The sequence below is a fragment of the Phoenix dactylifera genome, chromosome 8 (assembly GCF_051530095.1).
Source record: "Phoenix dactylifera cultivar Ajwa chromosome 8, Ajwa_hap1_PhDact_Kaust_v1.1, whole genome shotgun sequence".
NCBI lineage: Eukaryota > Viridiplantae > Streptophyta > Magnoliopsida > Arecales > Arecaceae > Phoenix > Phoenix dactylifera.
Window position 1 is genome coordinate 29,684,263 of NC_143197.1, and position 24,389 is coordinate 29,708,651.

The 24,389-nt window shown below is 49.4% G+C and overlaps 2 protein-coding genes across 2 annotated transcripts; one reads left to right on the top strand and one right to left on the bottom strand.

Moving 5' to 3' along the window:
* Positions 1-329: 329 nt before the first annotated feature.
* On the bottom strand, positions 330-1,540 carry LOC103714361 (LOB domain-containing protein 12-like). Its single transcript, XM_008801572.5, has 2 exons — positions 1,252-1,540; positions 330-779 (listed from the first exon to the last, which is right to left on the bottom strand). The coding sequence occupies exons 1-2, from the start codon at positions 1,405-1,407 to the stop codon at positions 420-422; spliced, it is 516 nt and encodes a 171-aa protein (XP_008799794.3). The 5' UTR covers positions 1,408-1,540; the 3' UTR covers positions 330-419.
* Positions 1,541-9,609: 8,069 nt separating this feature from the next.
* On the top strand, positions 9,610-22,576 carry LOC149753074 (uncharacterized). Its single transcript, XM_089924974.1, has 3 exons — positions 9,610-11,582; positions 11,664-12,167; positions 22,505-22,576. The coding sequence occupies exons 1-3, from the start codon at positions 10,989-10,991 to the stop codon at positions 22,574-22,576; spliced, it is 1,170 nt and encodes a 389-aa protein (XP_089781100.1). The 5' UTR covers positions 9,610-10,988.
* Positions 22,577-24,389: the final 1,813 nt, after the last annotated feature.

Below are 24,389 nucleotides of genomic sequence, written 5' to 3' on the forward strand. Positions count from 1 at the left end.
ACCCCATCCATGAATAATTAATCATGGGCCTTGCTACCATGATAAACTTGAATCCAAAACTAAAATTGATGAGTAATGTGCCTATAAATACTTAAACTAGAAGGATCCCTACCACTTCCAATATGAGACTATTCCTCAATAATGGCATTGTCTCCAAATGATAAGCGAGCTTTTTTGTTAAGAGGAACAAACACAGCAGAGTTTTCTTTGTCTAAGAAACCAAACATTAACCCCCAAACAACTCCATGTTTGCATGCCAGAATTGTCTCGAAAATCAAAACAATTATCAAAACAAAACCTCCTTGTACGCATTGTCCACTGAAAAATAATTACTTTACTGAACATTATCTTAATACTCCATTACACACCAGAAAAAAAAAAACACTCCATTACAACAGAAGGAAGAGAACATGTTCTTCTCAAAAATTAAAAAAGGGTAGAGAAACATGTCTATGTCTAAGAGACTCTATCTTGAAAGGCTCTTGAACTACACTTCCAGATGAAAAGTTCATGAATTGGGGTATGGAATTAATGCTATTGTGCAAAAGGAAAGACTTGCCATCAGCGTGCATCTGTTGATAAGCCATGGAAGACTCTTGCTGCATCTGAATGCATAAAATCTCTGCCTGAGCCATTGCAAGCTGCGTCTGTAGCTGAGACACTTGGTTTTGGAGGAATGATATCGCCCCCACGCAGCCATAAACCGGGTCTCTCATCCTCGCATTTGCCTCAAAAACTAGACTACTCACAGCATCAGCTCTCTGATAAACAGGAATCTCCTATACCAGGAAAGAATAAGAGAAAAAAAAAAAAAGCATTAAGCCCCCGCATCTGAAAAACTATATTAGCAGAAGCATTAAGCACTGCAAGGACAATGCATCAGTAGCAACTCATTTTAGTCTGAGAAACAAAAGACAACTGATCATGATTTGTTTGTGAAGTCTTTTGATAAATACAATTCAGATTCTTTTTCTCCACCCTTGGTGGATTTTCCAAGGCTACTTTCATACCCTCAATAAAAGTTTGTTAGGCTTTCAGGCCTAGTTTCCTCAGAAAGATAAAAAGAAAGTAATTCATTGGAGAGAGCTAATCATCCTACCATCATCTTAGCATGATCAACTACATTTGCAATCATGCATGGACAGAGATGCCACTTCAAATATTGAATTTTATTCTCTTCTGCATCCATATGCTAAATAGAGGCAATTTTTTCGATGTAAAAAACAACGCAATTTAGAGAGAGAGAGAGACCTGCAACATCTTGCTGACATTGCTTGCACCGAAGACCTTGTGAACAATGGCAAACTTGTGGGGATCATCAGAAGGGAAGTAGGGGGCAAAGATGCAGTCCTTGGCACACCGTCTCCGTAACCATTTGCAAGAAGCGCAAGGCGAACCGGCGACCATTTTTCCTATCAAAACTATAACGAGGACGCAGAGAGTAGGAAAATGGAGTTGCCTTTGCTATAATTGCTTCAACTGGGAGAAGTTGAAGGCAGATGGAGTCATGGAGATGGATGAGAGTATATAAAAGGAGCCTACCAAGGTAGGTGGATAAACCAATGACCAATTGAGTAATAAATGTGCTTAGATTTTCAAGAAGAACCTAAATTACCATGTCTGTATTTGAATATTACAGTGCTGGCCTAGCAGTCATTTAAGGTGTCATTAGTTTTATATTCTACTTATGAATAAAATTGTCTTTTTTTCCGAATCTAACTTCCACCTCAACTTATAAATCCAGGCGTCCTGATCAAATTTAAAACAATGGTCCAGGGTTTGTCCGTTCTTGTGATAAATTTGCATACCTAATGCTACGTCATGTACAGCTTCTGCATCATAGAATGAAGTTACCTCAGTGTTCTAGTAAAATGCCTCAAAAATGGATTTTAGTTTAAAAATAGTCAAGTGCTGGTCGCACGTAAAAAAATGTTTATTAATATAAAAGTACTGCTAGATATACGTTGGATTTAAATTGGGACACAAATAATCGGGGGCAGCATTGAGTGCCCAGGAGCAAGTTTTTCAAAGTAGGTATGACTATTTTTCGGTGGATGGTATTTATTTTGACATGCTAGATTATCGAGTCGAGGCAATCTAAAAATATCATTTATCGACAAAAATACTTTTATTTATATTATCTTAATAATATATTAATTATAATATATAATTAATATTAATTATATTAAAATATTTAGTAATCATATTTATAAATAATATATTTAATATATTAGTATATTTTTAATAATATTGATTATTAATGAGTAATTAACAAGTATTTATTGATTATTAATAAATATATTTTTAAATATATGTATGATTAATTTAAAAATATTTATTAATCATGTAAATATATTTCAATATTCAAAATAGCTAATATTAATAGCGTTTATATAAATGAACCATAAATGACTAACGAATGGACTGAGAAAAGAATGTTATTACTTGATTTTTTTATTCAAAAGTATTGTTAAAAATTTGGTAATATTTCTATATAAGATTACCTCTAATCAAATATAATAATCTTGTTCCGATACCATTTTTCAAAATAATTTTTTCACTAACCAAACGTGATAAAATTTATTTTTCTCCGTAATCATTTTTTCAGATAAATAATTTTCAAGAATCATCAGATTATCTTGTAATTTGACATACCCTAACCAATCGAACCCTAAGTATATATTTGAGAGGTAAAATTATACTTAAACTTTTTGAGACAACCTAGGACTTATCCCAAAAAAATTGGTCAAAAGGTATTATTCGAATTTCTCGACCGTACATAAGTACTTAAGATCATCCAGTGCATAACTTATATGAGCTAAATATATACTTATATAAATTCTCACATACTCTCCCCATTTAAACCCTGATGTCGTTGCCAGATTAAAAATCCAAACCTAATCCAAATCATAAGTATAACAAATCTAATCACAAAGACCATAATTAGCTTATGGTCGGCCCAAATGAAATTGTGCTACAGTATTTCCTAATCCACATAAATTTTAGATCGGATACACTCTAATACTATTTGTAGTAACTTAAGAACTAATCTAAAAAAGCTAGTTGGAAGGTGTTATTTGAGTTTCTTGGTTATATATAAGTATCCAAGACCTATCTAATGCATAATCAATAAAATACTAAACATACATCCGCACGAGTCCCCGCATTTTCATCAAGTCCTATTAATTTTGTTTGTATCGATGGCAATATTATTACAACCTAGGACTTCCCTGAAAAAACTAGTCGAAAGGTATTATTTAAATTTTTTGGTCCTATATAAGTACCCAAGATATATCCAATACATATCTAGCATGGAACTAAACACATGCTTGTACGAATCTTCATATACTTCTCTTATTTAAGCTTTGTCGTCCTCACCAGGCTAAGGGTCCAAATCCAATCAAACACTATGATTAACCTTTGGCCAATCCTAATGAGCCCGTACTGCAGTGTCCTATAATCCTTATAGTCCATGGACCAGCTCTACTCTAATACTATTCGTCGCAATTCAAGATTTTACCTAAAAGGCTGGTTGGATAGTATTATTTAGGTTTTCTGGTTCTGTATAAGTATCGAAGATCTACCTAATATATAGTTGATGTAGAACTAAACATACGTCTGCACCGGTTGCCAAGGTCATGCCAAAATCACATCCAACAAAATGCTCATTCACCTGTTTTGTCTTGTCTCATGTTTCTTCTAAAAAAAGTTCGAATAATCTATTCCACTGAAATTCATATTTCCATCTGCAGGTAATATTTTAATCATAAAATTTTATCTTATTACATACTATAGAAACAGCATCTTAGACTTAATTATGTATAACGGACTTAGCTGATTCCTTTAAATTAATCTCTCCATCTGATCCCATCCAACCAATTTGAGCCACAAGGCCACACAGACACTAACCACAAAACCCGCACACCTATTATTTTTTTATATATTGTTTTAACTTTATGATATCATATCATGTCTAAAGAAATAAAACTTTATGTACATCATGTGCGAGCTGAGACTAACTTCACGAAAGGAAACCATGGTTTCATAACCTCTTTTTTTCTTTCTAGTGCTCTAAGCCGATCGATGTTTTTGTTATTGTATTAATTGACTAAGCAAAGTATAATAACTGTGTCTTAGGTTCTGAGGTACCAACCGGGGCGGTGGAGCTCCAAGAGGAGTGAGTGACGTGACTACGTGGCCATCTAACAACAAACATTCACGTCGACCTCCTCTCTCTCTCTAAAAGAAAAAGAATAAAACGTACACATCTAAATGAAAGGACATGGTGTCATTGCTTAAAAAAAAGGTGACAAAATGTTAGTCTACACTCTCTACGTATTAAAAAGACCAACTATTAGCTGTATGGGATTAGGCCCACATCAACATTGATTCAGTGAAACACCAATAACAAAGTGGCAAACCACAATATTGAAATATAGCTTAGTACACGAGACTCCAACGTGAGGCCTCTGTTAGATATGCGTAATTTTGCCTTCATGACGAGCACTTACCGTTGCACCAAACTCACCTCAGAACTGAAGAAAATAATCGAATATAATAATACACAGGACAAAATGGATGATGGATAGTGGACCTTCCATGTCTCCTCTGCTTTAGCTTCTTTGTTTTAATAATTAAAAGAAAAGGGTGAAATTAATATCTAGCTACCCCACATTTTGTTGAGAAATCAAATAAACAACAAGTGTGACAAAGAGTCTCCAAAGCTTACAAGCTATGCATCGTGATTAGAAAAGAGTATTAATGTTAAGGTGGGCTTTACTAGGGATATATTAGAGAATTTTATTTTTTTTGGGAGAAAGAGAGAAGGATCCTCCTGCGTTATCCTAAGGGGCAAGCCCTGGGTTTACAAGAGAATTGTTTTTTTTTTAATGTAATAATGAGGGACAGCACATCAACGGGGACACTAAATAGGAGAGTCCAAAAACGAACCTCATTAAAAATCATGGTATGGTACAGCTTACATGAGGCATAGTGCAACCAATAGCATCTGAAGTTTATGTCAACATAAGCAAATTATGAGAAAAGGTGCACACAAAAAAAACTTTGGTACTAAATGTCCATCTAACTCCAGACAAAGTTTACTACTCACAACAATTTATTGGGTTTTATTCTAAAGTTCAGCAACAGGGCTTTTGGCCACCAAAGAACAAAACCATCTCTAACACTTCTGACACAAAAGACCAAAATATATCATATCGATCTGAACCGGACGGTACAGAACATACTGTACTATACCGATTTGGTATCGTTACTCAATACGCCAAAAATTTTTTGTATCGCACCATATTGATATTGTATTAATATAATACAGGTACAGAGTTCTGTACCGAGATAATAAATTTTGTAAAAAACTTTCAGTATGAGAGCTTCAGTACGTTCATAAGTATAATGTAATGGGTTACAAAAACTTAAGCTGCAGTTTATTCTACCATAGAAGTTCCATCTTGAGAACCGAAAGTTTCTTGACCTCGAAATGAAGCAAGTACCAACCACTGGGTTAATCTTCAGTTTGTCCTTTCCGGCTAATAATCAAAATATAAATCACCGCCAAACCGATCTTTTCTTTTGACATCCTCCGATCCACATTTTGAAATGGACTAGAAGCATACTTAATATTATTTTGAGCATAATTGTTTTTGTTTTTGTACATCAAAAAAAGTTGGATCAATTCTCTTGGTTTTGTCCTTTTTTTAAAAAAAAAAAAAACCTGAAAGCGAAACATGAACAACATAGTACATTTTTATGTATGAGAGCAGGTAGTCTTTTTTTTATCTCACTAAACTTGGCGAGCATCGTGCAGTTCTTCCGTGCCAACTTGAATAATTAACCTTTATTAAGTTGCAAAGGTTGAAAAACTCAGCCTGCTTTAGAAAACTTGATAAACCTAACTTTACCTCAATTAAGCTATATATTTTTCTACCTTTTGATTGAGGTTCCAAGAGCGTACAGAAATTTCAAAATTTCTACTACCGATTAGACTTAAACAAATGCGATTTTTGACTGATTATAAAACTGTACCTTTCGATGGCATTCTTTATCCCCCTACTACATACATCCCCCTTGCATTCACAATATTGTAAACTGGTCCTTTGTTGCTTCTATTATTCTCTCCTTATTGCCCGTGGTATCGTTTCATAGATCTCAATGAATTAGCAAACTATTTCCCTTCTTAATGAATATCAAATTAGAACTTACATGAACTTTGAGATCTACAAGCTCAAAATCAACAATCAATTGGAGTGAAGCTACTGAAATTGCACCATGCTAATGGATATTCCCCAACTGACGCTTCAATGTGGTGGTGCTCTATATGGATAAAATTATTATAAGAAAACATCCAAGATAAGCCTACCTAGTGCTTGATTAATTATGCAGCAAGCATTACAAGATTGTGGAACTCTTAATGAGATCTGACACTTAATTAAGGCCTAGAGATTATAAACTGCAACCCATTTCTGGGGAGATGATGAATTGAAAGTTGAAGCCACTAGTTTCTATTACCCAAGCCATATAACAACCATCCTTGCATTTAATGTTCTCACATGACTCCACAGTCCACACATTAATCTTCTCTTGCCTTCCAAGGGAATTAAACTAAAAAACTATTTAATTTCGAAACCATGTTAATAGTTGGCCTTCATAAGCGCCTTCTTCCAACCCTAAGAAGTAGGGTGGGAAGAAAACCATTTGAGTTTGAATAAAGTAAACGATGGAAACAGACATCTTTTCCTACCTTGGCGTGATGCAAACACTGATGCCTCGAGGTGACAGGATTCCCCTTTGATGGAGGCTAGTTTAATTCATTTGATTGGGCCATGCAAGGTCCAAGTCTACCCAATCTATTTGGTGACCTAGAATTGCAGCATACTTCTCCGAGCATAGATACTATACAGTGCGTAGTTTGCACCGTCGAGTCCGGTGCAGCACTCGGTACACACGATGCACTTTATTAGACGGCTACTCATCTTCTGATGTCAGCCATTGAGCATTGCACCGAACCCTACAATGCAAACAGCAGACCATAGAGGATCCTAGGTCTACAATCAATGAATTCCGATTTATCGAATCCAATGGTCGAACCGCCCTCTATTTATTCGAATCAGCTGCATTGACATTGCCGACACCAACACGCGACATGGTTGAGTGCAATTTTAATGTTGACTAAACAATTTCCAAATGTCTTACTTTGGAATTTTGTGAAGATGGTAAAAATAATTTTGCCAACTATTATTAGTGCCTTTTCCCCTCCTGGGGTAGAAAAAGGGATGTTTGGCAGCTGGGTTACACTAATCAATTGAAAATACGACCATGAGCTTCCAATCTAACAAGCTCGATCTAACAGCAGCTGCGACCTTCATCAGTCCAAACCATACAACTTCCAACTATCATGGCACAAGGAAAGGGTAAACAGTAAACAGTCGCCGTTCGCTTCTACATTAGCGAAAGAGCACCACAAATTCCAGAATGTCATTCAAAATCTAATTTAGTTATGCTCATTCATGCACATAACGAACCAGTTTGAACCACTAAATTAATGTGATTTGGGGCAGGATTTAGTCGATTGATGCATGGACCACTTGAAAAAAGAACATGGCATACTGAGAAGACTCATCAATAAACTCATTGATTACCAGCTTCTAAGGTCAGATGATGAATGATATATTTCCAGGTTTCAACTAGTTCTAGTTTCATGACATGCAAGCTCCAGTACGAGTTTCTTGGAATTTAACTGGACCAAAATCCAGCTTATCCTTATAAAAAGTCTGTTATGTGAAAAAAAAAATCCAGTCCCGAGCCAAAGCACATTAGGCATGGCTTATGTCAACTCGAGCATCCTTCCCCTCCTAGAAGATATTTTTTTGTTAATGTAACTTTGCCCTAAAAAATGTCAGCTTTGAATGGCTCCATACAACAAATGCTGTAGCAAATGTGTTCATATTAAGATGGTATTTGATAACATCAAGGTCCAACTACTGCCATTAGTGTCGATCAAGTGCGTCACATACAAGAAGATCTTTATGAATAGATGCTGTAACTGAAATGTTTTATTGCAACTGTTCAGACTGAGAAAATATGGATTCTTTCTGTTCATTCCTCATGAGGAAATCTATCAAGATAAGATTTTTCTTTCGCCCAAAACTTGCACCTATTATATCTTGTTTGTTATTTCTATTAACACAAAGGACAAGGCTCAATAGTTTGATCAAAATCGATCCAGCTTCCCGATCCATTTCATGTCCCCTTCCATCACCATTGGCTAAATCTAGGGTGGTAGGCGGTTAACGAACAATAGATGAACCTAGATATCTAATTGCAGGTCATATTTGCCTATTGTATACAAATCAGCAACTGAAAATATCTTCTTCCCTATAAACCTCTTCCCTATGTGGGATCATGTTTTATGATAGCAAGCTTGAATTCAAATTTGAAATGTATCAGAAATGGTAATCATGTTGGCATATCGGCTGGCATGAATCAAGCCTGCTATCATTTTAATTCTTTTTCATTAGGTTTTTACAATTTTATCTAAAGCTTGTTGAATCCAACCAGTTTGAGTACATCATTGGCTCTAAATGCTTCCATCCCTCATAAAATTTTCATCTAGTTCCGGCATATTCTCTTTCTTACATTCATTTTATGCTTTTAGAAAATTTTAAGCATATGTTTCTTAACCTAGTAGCTAGCCCTCAGGGTTCCAGCTGATCTCTAGGTTAGTATAATTTTTCCAACATTTTGAAACATTAAATTTTTTTTTTTCTCCTTGACTGTCAGAATATGTGACTGATCATAGGTGCATAATACCAACTGTTGCTGGTGGTCCAAACCGAGAACGATTGGCACAGCGGTGTGAACGGGGTTCCGTTTGAGTTGCCTTGGTTGGTGTTGATTGCGCTCCACCTTCCACCGGGAAACCTGCAAGCAAGCCTCGCACCACCACTGGGGTAGTGGGGGCCCTCCGACGATCAAGTCAGAGGAGATTGGAGGAGAAGGAGAGATAATAGTAGCAAGTAAGAGAATGCACTGGAAGTTCTTGCTTACCCCCCTCCTCCCCCAGCCGCATATATACCAGGCTGGGGGGTCTTTCAGGGGGGTTCGTCATCGTGGGGCACGATGGAGCTGCCACTGACACGGCCGTTACAGGGCGTCGTGGGGCAGCGCTGGGTACGGCCATGACAGGGCGTAGTGGAGCTCCGCCTTGTACGGCTGTTACAGGGGATCGTGGAGCAGCGCCAGATACAACCGTTGCAGGGAGTAGTGGAGCAGGAGGCTGCGGCGTGCCTCTGGGGAATAGCCTGTCGTTATCGAGAGATGTCCGACTCGGGGTCGGGCTGCGGAGACGAAGATATTCGACTCGGGGTCGGATCGCTGGATCAAGGGGCTGCCGACTCGGGGTCGGGCTGCGGAGCCGAAGATGTCCGACTCGGGGTCGGATTGCTGGATCAAGGGGCAGCCGACTCGGGGTCGGGCTGCGGAGACGAAGATGTCCGACTCGGGGTCGGATTGCTGGATCAAGGGGCAGCCGACTCGGGGTCGGGCTGTGGAGACGAAGATGTCCGACTCGGGGTCGGATCGCTGGATCAAGGGGCTGCCGTAATCTTCCTAGGCGCGCGTGCCGGTCACGTGGGGCATGGTGGCTAAGTTCCCCCGTAACAGTAGCCCCCCACTTCCGAGCCCGGAACCAGAAGAGGAACGGGTGAAGGGAGTGATGCTTCGAGATTGCCGCCATCCCTCGGAGAGGCGCGCGCGCTTCGAGCTCCCCGCCTTCTTTATGGCGTATGGCGGTTGTTGCTGACCTGGCAGTCTGAGGATTTCGGCGGACATCCTTCCTTAATGGCGTCGATTTGCCTTTGGGGCGCGAGCGACCCTTCGGCAGCCAGGCGTCCTCTGGCGTCACCGAGGCGTCGCCCACCTTTCCGCCTATTTAACCGGGGGCTCTCCTCCGTCCGCCTTTCTCTTTACAGACATCTTCGAGTTTCTCCTTTGCGCTGCCGTCATTGCCGTCGGACTGTTCGCTTGCTCCTCCTTTGACGCTCTCGGAGCCGTTCTTCCTTCTTTTCCGGTGAGTTGCCCCATTCTTCAATTTAAGGCTCTCCATACTTTCTCCTTCTGTATTAGTGTACTCCAGTCGTTCCGGTCCATTCCCCCTTCTTGACCCCGTCCTGACCGTAGATTCACTGGCCATTAGGGATGGGCGAAGTGAGAGCAGACCGCATTAAGTCGGAGCTGGTCGCCGAAGACCTAGATAGGTTCGTGGCTCGATACCACCTTCCCGAGGCCTGCAATGTTACGCTCCCGGGGCCTGAGGAGAGGATGTCCCATCCTCCTCCAGGGAAGGTTGCCATCAATGAGGGCATTCTTCAGGCCGGGTTCCGCTTTCCCCCCTCGGACTTAGTTGTGCAGGTGCTTCGGGGTTTAAGAGTGGCGCCGACGCAACTGGTGCCGAACTCATGGCGCGCCCTGACGGCCTTCCAGGTTCTCTGCCGCATGCACGAGGTTCCCGCCACCCTGAATGTCTTTTGGGAATGCTACGGCCTGAACGGCCACCCCCAGGACAGAGGGTGGTGGTGCTTTGCGGCGCGGCGAGGGTGCGGCCTCGTCAAGGAGGCTCCTTCCTCCATTCACGGCTGGAAGGAGCGTTTCTTTTTCATTGACGTAGATTCCTCTTGGGGAATCAGGGCAACCTGGGAGACGCCGATGAAGTCCCCGATTGGCCTATCGAGGTTGTCGAGGGAGGAATCCGATGGCGTCGCCATCTTGAAGGGGTTGGTTGCCGAGGGCCGGCTCCCCCCGGTGGCTCGCCTTATTTCCGAGGATATCTTGGTGAACGTCGGTCTGAGCTTGGTCCCCGCTGACCGTGAGCCCGCCACCATTTCTTTTTTAGCTCTTTTCTCCTCTTTCGTCTCGTTCATTCCTTCAGTTTCTCAACCTCCGACCACCTCGTCCTTTTTGCAGAGATCGACGACGTCATGCGGTCGGACAAGGCAACGGCTGTTGGTAGGACGTCCCTACTGGAAGCAGTCCGGAGGAAGAAACGAGCTCCTCCGAGCGGGGCCCCACCGGCGAAGAAGTCCCGCCAGCAGGTGACTCCGACGCCGACAGACGGGTCCGGACCCACCGATCAGGGGGACGCCGCGGGTGCGGACCGGCAGTTGACGCTGTATCAGCCCTCCGATGCCGAGACTACCGTTTCTCCGGAGGCATCACCCGGGCGCGCCCGAGATGGACGGGTCGGACGTGATCGGTCACCAGCCCAGCCTTCGACTCGGTCGGCTCCGGATGATACGAGGAGGGACGCGCCGAGGCCCCGGCCGAGCGGGACCCTGTCAATTCCAGGGGCGGTCCCCGCCCCGAGCATGGTCAGCATGACTCTTCCCCAAGCGATGGGTAAGGGTAAGGCTGCAGAACCACCGTCCGACTCCGGGAAGAAGTCGGGGTCGGCCTTCACTTACGCCGGCGCCCGAAACCTCATCGAGACGGTGCTGCTGGAGAAGGACCGCAGGCGGGTCCGGGAGATGAGGGTCCCTGACGTTGGGGCTGCCAGCTGCGTCTGTCTCATGTCGGTGAGTGTTCTTTTGGTCGCTTTCATCATTCATAGGCTCTGTTGATCCCCGCCTGACGCCCTCGTTTTTCTTATCTCTTAGCTCGCCCAGTACATGATCCGCCTGGAGGAGTGCTACGAGGAACAGGCGAGGCTTCTGGCGAGGGCCGAGAGCCAACTGAAGGCAGTAGAGGAGGGAGGTCAGGCTGCGGCGGGGAGGACGACCAGGGACCTCGAGACGAGGCTCCAGGTGGCCGAAGAGCGGGCACTCGGCTTCGTCACCCTCGAGAAGCAACTGTTGGAGGCTCAGGAGCAACTCAAGGTTGCCTCGAGTCTCGAGGGCGAGATCAAGAAGGCGGAGGAGCGGGCCGAGAAGCAGTCCCGGAAGGCTGCCGACTACCGGGAGAGGTGGGAGAAGGCCCAGCGGTCAACCGACAATGCCCGCAACCGAACCCGGTCTCTTGAAGCCAAGCTGGGCGAATTGGAGTCGGCCTTGGAGAAGTTCCGCGCGAGCGACCAGGAGCTTCATTTGCGCCTGGAGGAGGCTGAGGCTGCTCGCATTGCTGCCGAGGCGAAGCACAAGGAGGCTCAGGCTGATCTGCTGAGGGTCTCCTCCGAGGCGGATGACCGAATTGTGGCGAAGGTCTTGGAGGCGAAGGCTCAGATTATGGAGCGGGCAGAGGCGGCGCTGGCCGAGAAGAGTGCGGAGATCGGGCGTCAGGCGGTACAGGCTTATCGTCAGTCCACCGAGTTCACCCGTGATATGTCGGAGGCGGTACAGGCCTATCGTCAGTCTGACGAGTTCGTCCGTGACATGTCGGACGCGGGGTCCGACTCCTTTGTCTTAGGCTTCGAGGAAGGCCTGGCAAGGGTGTCGGCTAAGTACCCCGAAATTGACCTGAGTGGGATCTCCCTTCTCGACTCCCCTCCGGCGCCATTGCCTGCTGATTCTCCAACCGTCTCCCTACCCCCTGCGGACGTGCCCGGCGTTCCCGACCCGGAGGTTCCTCCAAGCTGACCTTCTGTATTTTTGTTCTTTTCTTTGTGTGTTGGCGTTTTGCCAAGTTGTATGGGTCTCGGCCCTGAAACAATGAAAGTTAATGCAAATAGAGTTTCTTCATTTCACTTTCGTCCTTCTTCTTTTTAACTCTTGGTAGCATCTCGCTGACTCCCGACTCTTGAAATTCTTCGGGCGCTAGGCCAGGTATCTGAGGGTTAGGCCTCAGGAAATTCTTCCGGCGCTAAGCCAGGCATCCGAGGGTTAGGCCTCAGGAACTTCTTCCGGCGCTAAGCCGGGCATCCGAGGGATAGGCCTCAGGAAATTCTTTCGGCGCTAAGCCGGGCATCCGAGGGTTAGGCCTCAGGAAATTCTTCCGGCACTAGGCCAGGCATCCGAGGGTTAGGCCTCAGGAAATTCTTCCGGTACTAGGCCAGGCATCCGAGGGCTAGGCCTCAGAAAATTTTTCTGGCACTAGGCCAGGCATCCGAGGGCTAGGCCTCAGGAAATTCTTTCGGCACTATGCCAGGCATCCGAGGGTTAGGCCTCAGGAACTTCTTCCGGCGCTAAGCCGGGCATCCGAGGGTTAGGCCTCAGGAAATTCTTCCGGCGCTAAGCCGGGCATCCGAGGGTTAGGCCTCAGGAAATTCTTCCGGCACTAGGCCAGGCATCCGAGGGTTAGGCCTCAGGAAATTCTTCCGGCACTAGGCCAGGCATTCGAGGGCTAGGCCTCAGGAAATTCTTCCGGCACTAGGCCAGGCATCCGAGGGTTAGGCCTCAGGAACTTCTTCCGGCGCTAAGCCGGGCATCCGAGAGTTAGGCCTCAGAAAATTCTTCCGGCACTAGGCCAGGCATCCGAGGGTTAGGCCTCAGGAAATTCTTCCGGCACTAGGCCAGGCATCCGAGGGTTAGGCCTCAGGAAATTCTTCCGGCGCTAAGCCGGGCATCCGAGGGTTAGGCCTCAGGAAATTCTTCCGGCACTAGGCCAGGCATCCGAGGGTTAGGCCTCAGGAAATTCTTCCGGCACTAGGCCAGGCATCCGAGGGTTAGGCCTCAGGAAATTCTTCCGGCACTAGGCCAGGCATCCGAGGGCTAGGCCTCAGGAAATTCTTCCGGCACTAGGCCAGGCATCCGAGGATTAGGCCTCAGGAACTTCTTCCGGCGCTAAGCCGGGCATCCGAGAGTTAGGCCTCAGGAAATTCTTCCGGCACTAGGCCAGGCATCCGAGGGTTAGGCCTCAGGAAATTTTTCCGGCACTAGGCCAGGCATCCGAGGGTTAGGCCTCAGGAACTTCTTCCGGCGCTAAGCCGGGCATCCGAGGGTTAGGCCTCAGGAAATTCTTCCGGCACTAGGCCAGGCATCCGAGGGTTAGGCCTCAGGAACTTCTTCCGGCGCTAAGCCGGGCATCCGAGGGTTAGGCCTCAGGAAATTCTTCCGGCGCTAAGTCAGGCATCCGAGGGTTAGGCCTCAGAAAATTCCGCTCATTGGTCGGCCAAGGCTGGCGCAAGCCGAGGCGACCGGTCGGGGCTTCAGGCTAGTCTGCTCCCGGGATGATCATCGGGTTAGCCTGGCATTCGAGGGCCGAGCCTCGGGAAATTTCGCTCGTTGGTCGGCCAAGGCTGGCGCAAGCCGAGGCGACCGGTCGGGGCTTCAGGCTAGTCTGCTCCCGGGATGATCATCGGGTTAGCCTGGCATTCGAGGGCCGAGCCTCGGGAAATTCCGCTCGTTGGTCGGCCAAGGCTGGCGCAAGCCGAGGCGACCGGTCGGGGCTTCAGGCTAGTCTGCTCCCGGGATGATCATCGGGTCAGCCTGGCATCCGAGGGCCGAGCCTCGAGAAATTCCGCTCGTTGGTCGGCCAAGGCTGGCGCAAGCCGAGGCGACCGGTCGGGGCTTCAGGCTAGTCTGCTCCCGGGATGATCATCGGGTTAGCCTGGCATCCGAGGGCCGAGCCTCGGAAAATTCTGCTCGTTGGTCGGCCAAGGCTGGCGCAAGCCGAGGCGACCGGTCGGGGCTTCAGGCTAGTCTGCTCCCGGGATGATCATCGGGTTAGCCTGGCATCCGAGGGCCGAGCCTCGGGAAATTCCGCTCGTTGGTCGGCCAAGGCTGGCGCAAGCCGAGGCGACCGGTCGGGGCTTCAGGCTAGTCTGCTCCCGGGATGATCATCGGGTTAGCCTGGCATCCGAGGGCCGAGCCTCGGGAAATTCCGCTCGTTGGTCGGCCAAGGCTGGCGCAAGCCGAGGCGACCGGTCGGGGCTTCAGGCTAGTCTGCTCCCGGGATGATCATCGGGTTAGCCTGGCATCCGAGGGCCGAGCCTCGGGAAATTCTGCTCGCTGGTAGTGCGCCTGTCGCTTGCCGCCCGACGGGATTTCTCCGTGGCCAGCTGCGATCGTGTTTCTCCTCCTCTCCAAGCGTCGCCTGGGGAACACCAGATGGGCATTAAATGCTAATTGAGGAGTTACCTGGGAAATCGGATCGCCAGTTGCTGCTTGCGAGGAGTGTCAGTTAAGCGGCCGCGATACGCGCGTTCTTCGAGGCGAATGCGGCCTGGGCGCGAGCGGAGATATGTGGACCTAGGGGTACAGGCCACCCGGAGTGTCCTGCACAAAGAATGCGATTAAGGAGAATAACGCTTAGGAAATCGCGGGAAGATACGCCTCGAGAGCCGGATCGGCTCCGGATTCAATGCGCCCGCATTTATTGGAGCCACCCGCATCGGAACGACCGGGGGGCCGCAGTTTGGCTATAAATATAGGTGCAGGTGCGATGGAGCCTGCCAAGCCGGAGCTATTCAGGTTGCCATGGATCGTGGGCCTCCTCTCCGGCGCATGGTTGAAAGACCCCTACCGAAGGAACGGGAGGCGCGCCCTTCGCGACTTCCGCCAACTAGCCGTTTCATCTGGGATCAACAAGGAGGTTCTCCCCGGCGGAACTCCGCTCTAGGCGTTTCATCCGGGATCACGTCTCCCCTCCTTGAAGTTCGGCCTCCCGATTGAGCTCCGCACCAGGCGCTTGATCCGGGACCGCGCCTCCATATGCTCTTCTCCCTTGTATTCCTTCTCTCCCCTAACACTGGGGAGGACCGGAATATCCCTTGGAGGTGGCGTTCCCCTGGAGGCAGCGGGAGCTTCGTCTGCGGCGGCTCCTCGTCTTTTTCGTGAGGCGTGGATGGCGCCTCTGGGTAGGAGCAGTGTGGACTTCTCCTTCGTCCACTTCTTCTTCATCCGCGCTGGCTCTTCGTCTTTTTCGTGAGACGTCGATGGCGCCTCCGGTTGGAAGCACCCACTTCCGGTGGGATTGCAGCCGCTTCGGATGGAGGTTTCGGGATCCCAGATCTCCAGCTCCTCGGAATCTCCACCTCTTCTTTACTTTCTTTACACCCTAATTTCCCTCTGGGAATTCCTTGTAATCACACGAGCACGCCGTTGTAACCAGAAATTATTGAAATGAAAAGTGTTATACATTTTTGAACTGTCTTTCTGGCATTGTCGTTCTACTGGTAATACATCCGCAGGTTAGCGGAATTCCAGCTCCTTGGAATTTCTCGACCATCTAGGGCCTCCAACTGGTAGGAGCCAGGTCGGTTTACCCAGCGAACCCTATACGGGCCTTCCCAATTTGGCGCTAGCTTCCCACCTTCCGCAGATTGAGATGCTTTAGCTCGTCTTAGCACCAGATCTCCGATTCTGAAAAGCTTCGGTCGGACCTTGGAGTTGTAATATCGGGCCACCCTCCGCTGATACATCGCCATCCGAACCTGCGCCATTTCCCTCGCTTCTTCCAAGAGATCCAGGTTCCCTCGGAGTTGCTCCGAATTGGCCTCGGGTCGGTGCGCGGCCACCCGAGGTGAGGGGAGTCCGAGCTCCACGGGGACAACGGCTTCCGTGCCATAGGTTAGGCTGAAAGGCGTCTCCCCGGTAGGGGTCCGTTGCGTGGTCCGATACGCCCAAAGGACATTCTCGAGTTCTTCGACCCAAGCTTGCCCCGTCCGACCGATTCGCGCTTTGATTCCTTGGAGGAATGTCCGATTTGTGACCTCGGCCTCGCCGTTGGTTTGGGGATGCGACACAGATGTGAACCGATGCTCGATCCCGAACTCCTCGCAGAAGTCACGGAAATGCTTGTTGTCGAACTGTCGGCCATTATCCGAGATGAGGACCCGAGGTACCCCAAATCGGACAATGATGTTCTTCTTCACGAACTTCCGGACTTGCGCCTCCGTGATAGTGGCCAGCGGCTCTGCCTCCACCCACTTGGTGAAGTAGTCGATTGCAACAATCAAAAATTTTCGCTGAGCTGAAGCGACGGGAAATGGTCCGAGGATATCCATTCCCCACTGGGCGAAGGGCCAGGGTGCAGTGATTGGTGCCAAGGGGACAGAAGGGACTCTCTGGACGTTGGCGTGGCGCTGGCAGGCGTCGCATTTCCGTACATGATCCTTTGAGTCCTCCAACAAGGTAGGCCAATAATAGCCTTGCCTCATGATCTTGTGCGCCAAGGACCTAGCCCCCAGGTGTGATCCGCAAACGCCTTCGTGGACTTCGCCGAGGACGTAGGCCGCTTCCGAGGGGCGGAGGCACTTTAAGAGAGGGGCGGTGAACGAGGTCCGATACAGCCTCCCTTCATAGAGTACGTAGTGGGCGGACTTCATAACAAGTCGCCGAGCTTGATCTTCGTCTTCAGGGAGGATCCCTTCGACGAGGTAGGTGACAAGCGGGTCCATCCAAGACGGCTCCGGATCAATCGCCATCACCGCTCCAGCCTTGCCGATGCTCGGGGCATCCAGGGTCTCCAGGTAGATCGCCCTCGACAAGTTGTGCGCGTCTGCGCCCACTAAGCGGGACAACCTGTCGGCCCTGGCATTTTCACTTCTTGGGACCTGCTGGATGTCGACACTGCCGAGGTCGGGAATGAGTGCTTGCACCTTCCGGACGTAATTCTGCATGGTCGGGTTCCGGGCTTCGAACTCCCCACGGACCTGCCCGACCACCAGCTGGGAGTCGGTGAAGACCTTCAGGCGCCGGATGCCGAGCTCCTTGGTGAGTTTGAGTCCCGTGACTAGGGCCTCGTACTCCGCCTCGTTGTTGGTCACTGGAAATCCAAACCTCAAGGCATACTCGGCTATCACTCCATCAGGACTGGTAAGGACCAGCCCGGCCCCTCCACCTTCGGGGTTCGACGACCCATCGATGTGAAGCGTCCAAATCGGGAGGTCGAGGCTGGGTGTTTCCGGCGACCTAGGTTCCGCCTCCTGCACCGTGCACTCAGCGAGGAAATCCGCGAGCGCCTGGGCCTTGATGGCGGGTCGGGGCTGGTAGCGGATGTCGAACTCACCAAGTTCTACTGCCCACTTCACCAGCCGTCCCGCATTCTCAGGATTGCTGAGGATCTGCCGCAGCGGTTGATCGGTCAAGAGGGTGACAGAATGGGCCTGGAAATAGGGGCGAAGCCTCCTGGTCGCGGTCAGCAGCGCGAAGGCGATCTTTTCAGCCTTCGTATACCGCGTCTCAGCATTCCGTAAGACCCGGCTGATGTAGTACACAGGCTTCTGGAGCTTTGCCTCTTCCTGAACCAGTACCGCACTGACTGCGGTTGGGGAGACCGCCAGATAGAGGTAGAGCATCTCCCCTTCTTGCGGCTTGGACAGCAGGGGAGGAGACGCCAAGTATTCCTTGAGCTGGTCGAATGCTGCTTGACATTCGGCCGTCCAGAGGAAGTCTTTCGGGCGTTTCAACACCTTGAAGAAAGGTTGGCAGCGTTCGGCCGATTTTGCCACAAATCGTCCGAGCGCGGCGACCCTCCCAGCGAGCTCCTGAACCTCCTTCACTTTGGTCGGAGGGGACATATCTTGGATGGCCTTGATTTTGTCCGGATTGGCTTCGATCCCCCGCTGCTTGACAATGAAACCGAGGAACCTCCCGGCCGAAGCGCCAAAGGCGCACTTCGCTGGGTTCAGCTTCATGTGAAACTTCCGCAAGGTGGCGAAAGTCTCCTCCAGATCCGCGATGTGCTGGTCTGCATGGCGGCTGTTCACCAGCATATCGTCCACGTACACCTCCATGTTCCGGCCGATTTGTTCTTTGAAGATTTTGTTGACGAGGCGCTGGTAAGTGGCGCCAGCATTCTTCAGACCGAAGGGCATTACCTTGTAACAGTACAGCCCCCGGTCTGTTATAAAGGCAGTTTTCTCCTCGTCCTGTGGAGCCATCATTATCTGGTTGTAGCCGGAGAAGGCGTCCATGAAAGACAGCAGCTGATATCCGGAAGTCGCGTCGACCAGTTGGTCTATCCGCGGAAGCGGAAAGCTATCCTTGGGGCATGCCTTGTTCAGGTCGGTGTAGTCGACGCACATCCTCCACTTTCCGCTCGCCTTTCGGACAAGTACGACATTTGCCAGCCATTCGGGGTAGCTGACCTCCCTTATGAATCCTGCCTCCAAGAGCTTGTCTACCTCCTGGTCGACCACTCGGATCCGATCCGGGGCACAGTGTCTCTTCTTCTGTTTTACCGGTCGGTGGGTCGGGTCGACGTTGAGGGCGTGAGAAATGACCTCCGGGTCGATCCCAGGTACATCGGCCGCCGACCAGGCAAACACATCGACAGTGGCTCGGAGGAATTCCACCAACCGGGCCCGAGCTCCCAGGTCGAGATTGGCGCCGACCCGGATCGTCCTGTCCGGGCGACCTTCCTCGAGGGGAACTTCGATCACACCCTCGGCCGGCTCCCCGTGCCGCAAGGCCACCTCGTCTCTGGCGTCGAGGGACTCGACGCTTAAGGCTTCTACGGGCTTCTTCCCTTTGAGAGTTGCTAGGAAACATTGCCTTGCGGTCGGTTGGTCACCTCGGACCTCTCCAATCCCGGCCGCCGTGGGGAACCGCATGAGCAAGTGGTACGTAGAGACCACCGCGCGAAGGGCGTTCAGTCCGGGTCGTCCGAGGATAGCGTTGTAGGCCGAGGGAACACGGACGACCAAGAACCCGAGCCGCACCGTGGCTTCTGCGGGTGCAACGCCCGCAGTCACAGGCAGCTCAACGACACCTTCGGCCGAGATAGCGTCACCAGTGAATCCTATGAGGGGGGTGGATGTTTTGTGCAACAATTGTCTGGACAAGCTCATCTTTTGGAAGGCCTCGTAAAACAAAATATCAGCTGAGCTTCCACTATCCACAAGAACACGCCTTACATCATAGTTTGCCATAGAGAGGGAGATCACCATGGCGTCATCGTGGGGGGTCTGAACCCCCTTTACATCTTCATCACAAAAAGTGATTACATTACCGACCCTCTGCCTCTTTGCGACGGCTGCCCCTGACGCTTCAGTCGAGCCCCCTGCGTTCCTCTCGGGCCGGGGGCAGCCCCCAGTGATAGTGTGGATCACGCCTGCGACGGGTCGATTCTGCTCCCGAGGCTCCTGAGGGGCCGGGTCGGCCGGACGCGGGTCTGCGGGGGGACGTCGGTCGTTCACATATCGACCGAGACGCCCTCGGCGGATGAGAGCCTCGATCTCGTCCCGAAGCTGGAAGCAGTCTTCGGTGTCGTGGCCGTGGTCCCGGTGGTACTCACAGTACGCCCGAGAGGGCCTCCTCCCAGGAATCTTCTTCATCTGTCTCGGGATCGGGAGGTCCTCCCGCCCCTTGATTTCCATGAGGATCTGGGCCCGGGGAGTCAGGAGAGGAGTGTACCGGTTGAAGCGTCGGGACGGAGAACGAGGGCGTAGGGCGCCGTGGTTCCTCGCCGGCGACAGGCTTCTGCGCCGACGTTGAGGCGTCGGGCTCCTCCTCTGGCGTGCCTCTTTTCGCCTTTTCTTCCCGAGCTTTGGAGGGATCTCGGCGGCCTCCTTGCTCCGGTGGGCGTCCGCCTCCTCGGCATCCGCATACTGGTTCGCCCGGGACAACAGCTCCGGAAAGCTCCGCGGCAGGCGTTTGTCCAGGGAGAAGGTGAGTCTGCCCTTTCGGAAGCCACGCTTCAGGGCTGAAAGAGCCACCTCCTGGCTCAGGTTCCGGACTTCCAGCGTAGCCTTGTTGAAGCGGGTAAGATAATCCCGCAAGCTTTCTCCCTCGTTTTGCCGGACATCAAAGAGGGAGTCGGAGACCAGTCGCCGCCGGCTACTGACGGCGAAATGGGTGATGAAGAGGCGAGTAAACTGGTCGAAGGACTGGATTGAGTTAGCCTCCAAGCCGGCGAACCACGCCCTTGCCGGGCCACGAAGGGTCGCCGGGAAGGCCTTGCAGAGGAGAGGATCTGATGCTCCGTGGAGGAGCATAAGGGTCCTGAAACTCTCGACGTGATCCCGCGGGTCCGCCGCCCCGTCATAGGGCTCGATCGCCGGCATTTTAAACCCCGGCGGATTCGGGGTCCGCAGGATCCTCGAGGCAAGCGCCGGCTGGGAGGAGATCTCCAAGTCGGCGAAGGGATCTTTGGAGTGGCCCTTCTAGACCTGGAGTTGTCGGTGGAGATCGTCCACCCGCCGGTCCAGGGAGCGCGACCGATGGGTGGGAGACAAGGAGCACCGAGAGGGGGACCGACTGGAGCGCGGGTTCCTTGAGGACTGGGGGGTCTGGGAACGCGCCCGGGCCCGCCTCTCGTACCCCGCGCAGCTCCGATGGGAAGGTCCCGGCAGAATGGACCGTGCTCGAGAATCTTCCTCGCGCCGGCGCTCCTCCCCATGGGAGAGGAAGGAGCGCGGGTTGAGGAGGACAGGGGAGCGCTCAGGGAGCAGCGGCTCCTGGGCCCGCTGCGGCGCCCGAGACATCACACCCTGCAGGTTCTGCACTGCCTCCGCGAGGGTGCGAACCTGCTGGGCTAACTGGTCAAACTGAGCGGCTTCGACCATCTGAATGGGGGGTGGAACGGTGGAGTGTTGCTGAGAATGTGTTGGAGACGCAGCGGCCTCCCGGCCGGAGGCGCGAGAGGCCCCGCGACCGGAGGCATTGGAAGCTCCACGACCACCTCGCCGTGCCATTACGATCGCTCTGAGATTCGGTCCCTTCCTCTAGCGCCAACTGTTGCTGGTGGTCCAAACCGAGAACGATTGGCACAGCGGTGTGAACGGGGTTCCGTTTGAGTTGCCTTGGTTGGTGTTGATTGCGCTCCACCTTCCACCGGGAAACCTGCAAGCAAGCCTCGCACCACCACTGGGGTAGTGGGGGCCCTCCGACGATCAAGTCAGAGGAGATTGGAGGAGAAGGAGAGATAATAGTAGCAAGTAAGAGAATGCACTGGAAGTTCTTGCTTACCCCCCCTCCTCCCCCAGCCGCATATATACCAGGCTGGGGGGTCTTTCAGGGGGGTTCGTCATCGTGGGGCACGATGGAGCTGCCACTGACACGGCCGTTACAGGGCGTCGTGGGGCAGCGCTGGGTACGGCCATGACAGGGCGTAGTGGAGCTCCGCCTTGTACGGCTGTTACAGGGGATCGTGGAGCAGCGCCAGATACAACCGTTGCAGGGAGTAGTGGAGCAGGAGGCTGCGGCGTGCCTCTGGGGAATAGCCTGTCGTTATCGAGAGATGTCCGACTCGGGGTCGGGCTGCGGAGACGAAGATATCCGACTCGGGGTCGGATCGCTGGATTAAGGGGCTGCCGACTCGGGGTCGGGCTGCGGAGCCGAAGATGTCCGACTCGGGGTCGGATTGCTGGATCAAGGGGCAGCCGACTCGGGGTCGGGCTGTGGAGACGAAGATGTCCGACTCGGGGTCGGATTGCTGGATCAAGGGGCAGCCGACTCGGGGTCGGGCTGCGGAGACGAAGATGTCCGACTCGGGGTCGGATCGCTGGATCAAGGGGCTGCCGTAGTCTTCCTGGGCGCGCGTGCCGGTCACGTGGGGCATGGTGGCTAAGTTCCCCCGTAACACCAACAATTCAGCTTCTTCCACCAAACACTAGGTCCAGTCTATCACAGATCCAAGAGGCCTAATTTGCCTAAGCCAAGTTCATCCTTTCTGATTACAGGCTCAGCCTCAACCCAAGTCCAGTGTACATTTGAGGCCAGACCCAAGACAGATGGGCAAGGAGGCCTATTGAGTAGCTACTACCATGCCATGAGACCAACAGCATCCAAGACTATTTTCCCAAGCTTAAAATCTGCTTTCAGATGTCTTAAGTTACAACCATCAATCAATAAATTCAATTACACAGTGATACCAATATAGATTCCCCTATCATGTACTTAATATTAATGCATTTCGTCAATCGTCAAGTTGGTTGCTCCCATATGTCTTGATTCTCTTAAAGCTAGGGGTGAATGTTATATATACATGAAATTCCAATGTCAAATTGAAGTCAGCAGCATATTTTCCCTATGGCATGACTAAATATCTATAATTTAGAAAATACCTCGAAGCTCTCAAAGTAGTGTTATGTTGTGCATGGAGTTTTAGCAGTTATAATGCATGAATAACATCCTACTGTGAGTGAATCTATTCCAATTTTAGCCCAATAGCAATACATACCTAAAGCTCACTGTGGTCATGTCTCTCAGCTTTTGATCTTGTTAACAGTCTATACCTCTATAGAGAAAATGGCAATTTCTGGATCTACATTATTGTAAGGCTTAATATACAAAAGCGCACTTCCGAAACCCTACAAATTATGAGAAAGAAAAAGCTTTAAGCTGAAAGGAAAAAAGAATTGCAGATCTTGATGTAGCAATGAAGTCTCTAGAGTCCACGATAAGATTTTAAGTGATTTTATGTAACAACCTAGGACCTCATCCAAAATGGCTAGACGGAAGGTATTATTTGGGTTCCTTGATCCTGTATAATTACCCAAGATCTACCCAGCGAATAACCGGTGTGGGACTAAACACACGCCCGCACGGATCTTCACATACTCCCCCCATTTAAGTCCTGACGTACTCATCAGGTTAAGGGTTCAAATCTATTCAAATCTAATCACAAACACCATGATTAGCCCATGGTCAACCCCAATGGATCCGTGCTGCAATGTCCCCTAGTGCACGTAGGTTATGGGCCGAGTCCGCTCTGATACTATTTGTAACAACCCAGGACCTCACCCAAAATGGCTAGCCGGAAGGTATTATTTGGGTTGCTTGATCCTGTATAAGTACCCAAGATCTACCCAGCGAATAACCGATGTGGGACTAAACACACGCTCGCACGAATCTTCACATTTTATATCAAAACTTCGAAATAGTATGATCTCTATAGTTCAAACCTTGATTTCAATCCTTAGGCGTAGCTTCCAAGCTTTCCCACAAACTTACTCTAGGTTAGTCCTCTTTGCAAGTTAAAAAAAGAAAAGAAAAGAAAAGAAAAATTCGAAATAGGTTCCTCAATACTCCGTAGTCTCTTAATTATATTCAGTTTCATCTTTTTTATTTCCATGTTACGATTGCAGCCCAGCCAGCCCTTGATAGAATAACATTGTTATTACTTAATGCAGGTGGTTTAATTAGCTAGATCCATTCAAGGACCTGTAAGTAATTTTGGCTTTGTACAGAAGATATATAAGAAATAAAATATCAATAATATATCCCTTTCTTAGCATTTTTTTATAATATTTAAGTTTAGGAAGCAACTAGTGAAGCAACTGGTGTAAATTCTAACATTTCAAAAATTAGTATTAGGGGCCGGCGAAGCACGTGAGTTCAACATAATTAAAACTGGCATACTATGATATATTTATTTCCAAACACAAAATAATTTGTGATACATAAATTTTATAAATAAAAACTACAAATAATAACATGTTCCGTGTCACCATTTAGAAGATGTTTTTTTGGTAAAACCATTTAAAATATATTAAGAAAGTATTTTATTCATAATTAGAATCGAAATAGATTGGAATGAAAATTAAAATGATCATACCTTTCGAG

Bases quoted from the DNA above. Each gene is read 5' to 3' on its own strand.
- LOC149753074 (XM_089924974.1), top strand. From the start codon at position 10,989: ATGCGGTCGGACAAGGCAACGGCTGTTGGTAGGACGTCCCTACTGGAA. The intron at 11,583-11,663 runs GTGAGTGTTCTT...CTTATCTCTTAG, and splicing joins GCTGCGTCTGTCTCATGTCG to CTCGCCCAGTACATGATCCG. The intron at 12,168-22,504 runs GTCTCCTCCGAG...TTCTGATTACAG, and splicing joins CTCAGGCTGATCTGCTGAGG to GCTCAGCCTCAACCCAAGTC.
- LOC103714361 (XM_008801572.5), bottom strand. From the start codon at position 1,407: ATGGTCGCCGGTTCGCCTTGCGCTTCTTGCAAATGGTTACGGAGACGG. The intron at 780-1,251 runs GTCTCTCTCTCT...TTCCTGGTATAG, and splicing joins ATGTCAGCAAGATGTTGCAG to GAGATTCCTGTTTATCAGAG.